This window comes from Mesitornis unicolor, unplaced genomic scaffold (assembly GCF_000695765.1).
Source record: "Mesitornis unicolor isolate BGI_N332 unplaced genomic scaffold, ASM69576v1 scaffold1391, whole genome shotgun sequence".
NCBI classification, from domain to species: Eukaryota; Metazoa; Chordata; class Aves; order Mesitornithiformes; family Mesitornithidae; genus Mesitornis; species Mesitornis unicolor.
This window is the reverse complement of record NW_010161455.1, coordinates 78978-82888: the sequence shown is the minus strand read 5'-3', so window position 1 is coordinate 82888 and position 3911 is coordinate 78978. Positions and strand designations below refer to the sequence as shown.

General features: G+C 51.6%; 1 protein-coding gene across 1 annotated transcript in view; it reads right to left on the bottom strand.

The window, feature by feature from the left end:
• PTPRS (protein tyrosine phosphatase, receptor type, S) overlaps nt 1-3911 on the bottom strand; it is a 94006-nt gene that overhangs the window by 42957 nt on the left and 47138 nt on the right. The window contains exon 6 of the mRNA XM_010192919.1: nt 1766-2035. Coding sequence (XP_010191221.1) covers nt 1766-2035 — 270 coding nt within the window. The remainder of the gene's footprint in view (nt 1-1765; nt 2036-3911) is intronic.

Genomic DNA, 3911 nt, shown 5'->3' with positions numbered 1-3911 from the left:
TGCTGAACCCCTGCGTGTTTACTGTGCAGGTATTGGTACAGCGTGGACCGCACTCTCCAGAGCTGGAAAATTATAAATATGTGGGGTGCTTCCTCTCGAGCCACAGACGTGTGCTAATTCTCATCTGTTCCTCATCCAGAAGGCTACTCGTGCTGGAGACTGCACACTAAACGTTGGCTGCACCTTTAACACCACCTTTTACCTGTTTTCCTCACTACACAATTTAGACCCTTTCCAACCTCATCTTCTCTAGGCTTGAGCACCTCTAAAGGTCTAACTTCTCCTTGCATTTTCTGTCTGGGAAAGATTGCAGATGTTTACATGCAGGAACATAAAGGGGAACAGAATACAAATAAGATGACAAAAGGCAGAAGGTACCGGCAGGGCGCGATTCCCCATCTGAGGAGATACAATAGTCGGAAGCAGGAGCAATGTGTCTTACACAGCAGCTTTTTAAATTGATAGGATAAGACAGGGGAAAAGGGGAAAGAAGAAAATACTCAGGAAAATAAAGAGCACCTCAGTCCAGCCCCAGGCATCCTTCTGCTGGCACGAGAGCCCTGTGCAAAAGCTCAGAGTGTGTCATGTTGAGATTCACTGGTCCCTGCTCAGTCTATTGCCAGACCTTCCTCAGACACACCGACACAACAGGATTCCTCTTCATCCCTCCCCTTCTCCAAAGTGTTGTTCCTCCTCTTCCCCACCCGCCCGCAGCCTCTCCCACCCCATCTCCCCCCAGATCCCTCGTGGGCAACACCAGCACTTGGAGCAGACATCAGCTCGTACAAAGAGCTCTACACTCACCCAACCACAGGGGCATCCCGCTTGGGTTTTAATACTCCCCTGCTGAGGACAGAATAGATTGAAGATGGCACCCGTGCTCCTCCTGGGAATTGCTAGCTGGAAGCCGGGGTTATTCCCCCTCTTGCTGAGGCAACAACGGCCACTAAGATGCTGGAACTAGGCTCTACGGCAAGGGCACACATGCCAGAGATCCTCAGGGCCGTGGCTGAATCTCTAACCTTGGAACGGGATGGCATGCAGGCTTCAAGCCATCCAAGACTCCTTGCAAACTGCGCAGGCAGCCCCATACCCCAGACAGAAACAAGCATGCAGGGGTTTAAATCAGCGTTCCTCACGACAAACAGCTCCTAAGGCAAGGGAAGGTCTCAAACCACCAGCTTCCCCTTCACAGTGGATTCCTTTGGGTGTGGGATCCCCACGGACGCATGCACAGATCCCCGCACGTGGCACACAAACATTTTCCTGCTCATGCTCACATACCTACGCATGCATACACAGGCTGGGAACACCACGGGCTCACATACATGCAGTCAGGCACCCACATGCCCATACGCCATGTAGCTCCCTCTCCCGTGCACACACACACTCACGCACGATGACCTTTTTACATGCACAACGGTGTCCCCACGCTCCTCACGTGCAGCCACGGGCTCACCCCATGCAGACAAGGCCACCAGCAGAAGCAGGTACCCGCAGTCACACCGTGACATCCCCACTCATGCACCGGCGCAGGCTGACAGGCGCAACCAGGACTTTACAGATGCTCACATGCATGAACACGACACGTGCCCAAGTTTGCTTTGCACACATGCTCAGACACTCCGCTGCAACCGTGCACCCAACACGTGCCTCACACATGCACCCATGCGGCAGCTCGCACCCTTGTGCATGCACGCTCCTGCCAACGTGCAGGTGGGGAACCCACGCACTCGCTCACGCAGGCGTGCTCACACTCCCTTACATTTCACCGTGATCTGAGCAACGGCTTCTATGACTCCCAAACTCGACATGGCCACACACGTGTAGTTGGCGGAGTCCTTGACATCCGTGAGCTCCAAGACATTGCGGCCCACGGGCATGTCATCCTCGGGCGTCAGGTCCTCCGCTCCCTGCATCCACTTGACGTAGGGCATGGGCGAACCCACGGCCACGCAGGTGATGTTGACGTTGCCGCCAGGCATGATCTCGTGGCTGACGGGTAAGATGGAGAAGCGAGGGGCCACCCGGCGAACTGTGGACGAGACGCACAGAGGTAACAAAAAACCAAAAGGAAACAAAAACAAAAACACAAAAAAAAACCTATTAAATAAAAAAAGAAAGAAAGAAAGAAAGAAAGAAAGAAAAGAAAAAGAAGGGAGAAAAAGAAAAAAGAGCAAAAGATAATTTAAATATAGATGGGTTTGTCAGCGTTTATTTTCTTCTTTCATTAAAAAACGAAACGAAAAACAAAGAACTGAAAAAATAAAAAACAAAAAAAATCAAACTTCAAATAAATTGTTACTTCACAAACAATATATAGAATATAGACATAAAAGCGGTATTTCATAGCAACAGGGTTCCATTGATCAAGATTAGACCCATCACAGCACAGATAAATACACAAAAATTTATTAGCAATTTCTCATCTTTACTGGCAAGAGCTGGCATGGCGAGCGCCCAAAAATCTCCTCTGCAGCCGCTGGGGCCCCCAGCTCCCCGCTCCGCGCCCCGGGAAACCCGGTCCTCCCCTTTTCCAGTGGGGTCTGGCTCCCGTTTCGCCTTCTCCCACGGCAAAACGCGACAGCCCCCCACCACCGCGGCCTGAAACGGGCCAGGAGCCCCCCCCGGAGAGGGGCCCTCTCCCATCGGCCGCTCTCTGCCCCGGGGATGCTGCCGAGGAGAAGGCTGGGATGGAGATGGAGACTTCTCAAGATTTTGCCTCGTTGGAAAGGCTGAAATCTTGTTGTGACCCAGAGAATCCAACAAAGAGAGAAGTATCGCATCCCCAGGGCCAGAGAGACACCACTTGAAAAGCAAAAGAGGCAAAAACAGCAAAAAGGGAGGAGAGGGAGGCCCCGGAGCGGGACAGAATTTAGTCGGTGTCTGCGTGTGAGAACCGTCCAGGGGGATGCAGTCCCCCTGGAGCGAGAAGGAGTGTGGAAAAGATGAGAAACTCTAATGAAATTTTTGTGGTTTTCGGGTATAGAAACCCTAACGAAGCCTCTTTAAGATCTGACACGGTTCCATCGATAGATGCAGCTCTCAGAGTCACAAACATCATGCAAAATAGGTAAAAAAGAGAGAGAGAGAAAGATAGAAAGAGAGAGAAAAATGCAGAGAAATATAATTTATGGGCGGCTAGCAAATGCCCACATGGATACTGGATAGAAAGAGAGCGACAGAGAAAGAAAGGAAGACAAGGAGAAGGAGAACAAGGAGGGGGAGAAAGAAGAGAGAGAAAGAGAGGGAGGGGAGGGGGAAACCCACTTTAATGCTGCATACTTTTTCTAGCTGATGTGACCCAATGTGGTGGCTCACATTGTCACATCTCAGCCCTGGCGGAATAATAAATAGAATAGAATTAATAAGAAAAACAAGGTAATGAAACTTTAACGTTGAGAAAACAGTGACATGTTCTGTGCATCTCCTTAGCAGAGAGGTGGATGCAGCTTCCAGACCTTACACAGTAAGAACATGGACGCAACAGGGAGGGGGCAGTTTCCGTGGCTCCATTTTCTGAACTAACTCAGGTGGCTGCTCTTCCTTGGAGATGAAAGCAGAACGGCCAAAGGAGAGGTGTTTGTGGCTCAGAGGGGCCCTAGGGCGGGGGCTGAGGGCAAGGTCCCACCCGCAAGCACAGAGAAAAGGACCCCAGGAAGATGCAGGCGCAGCAGCAGCCGAAGGAGAAGAGCGGGATCCATCCAGCTTCAGGGGCAGCCATGCAGTGAACCCGCTCAGGCAGGGTGAGCGAGGGGACAGGACATTTAGGAGCGCTGGGGCCTGACAAGTATCCGTCCCTGCTGTCCTAGTCCCAGGCAACCTCCCTGAACAACCCCTAAGATATCAGTGGGAGCTGCATCCATGCACAAGCGATGCAAAGGACACCGGAGCTCAGCCTCTTCCCAAGT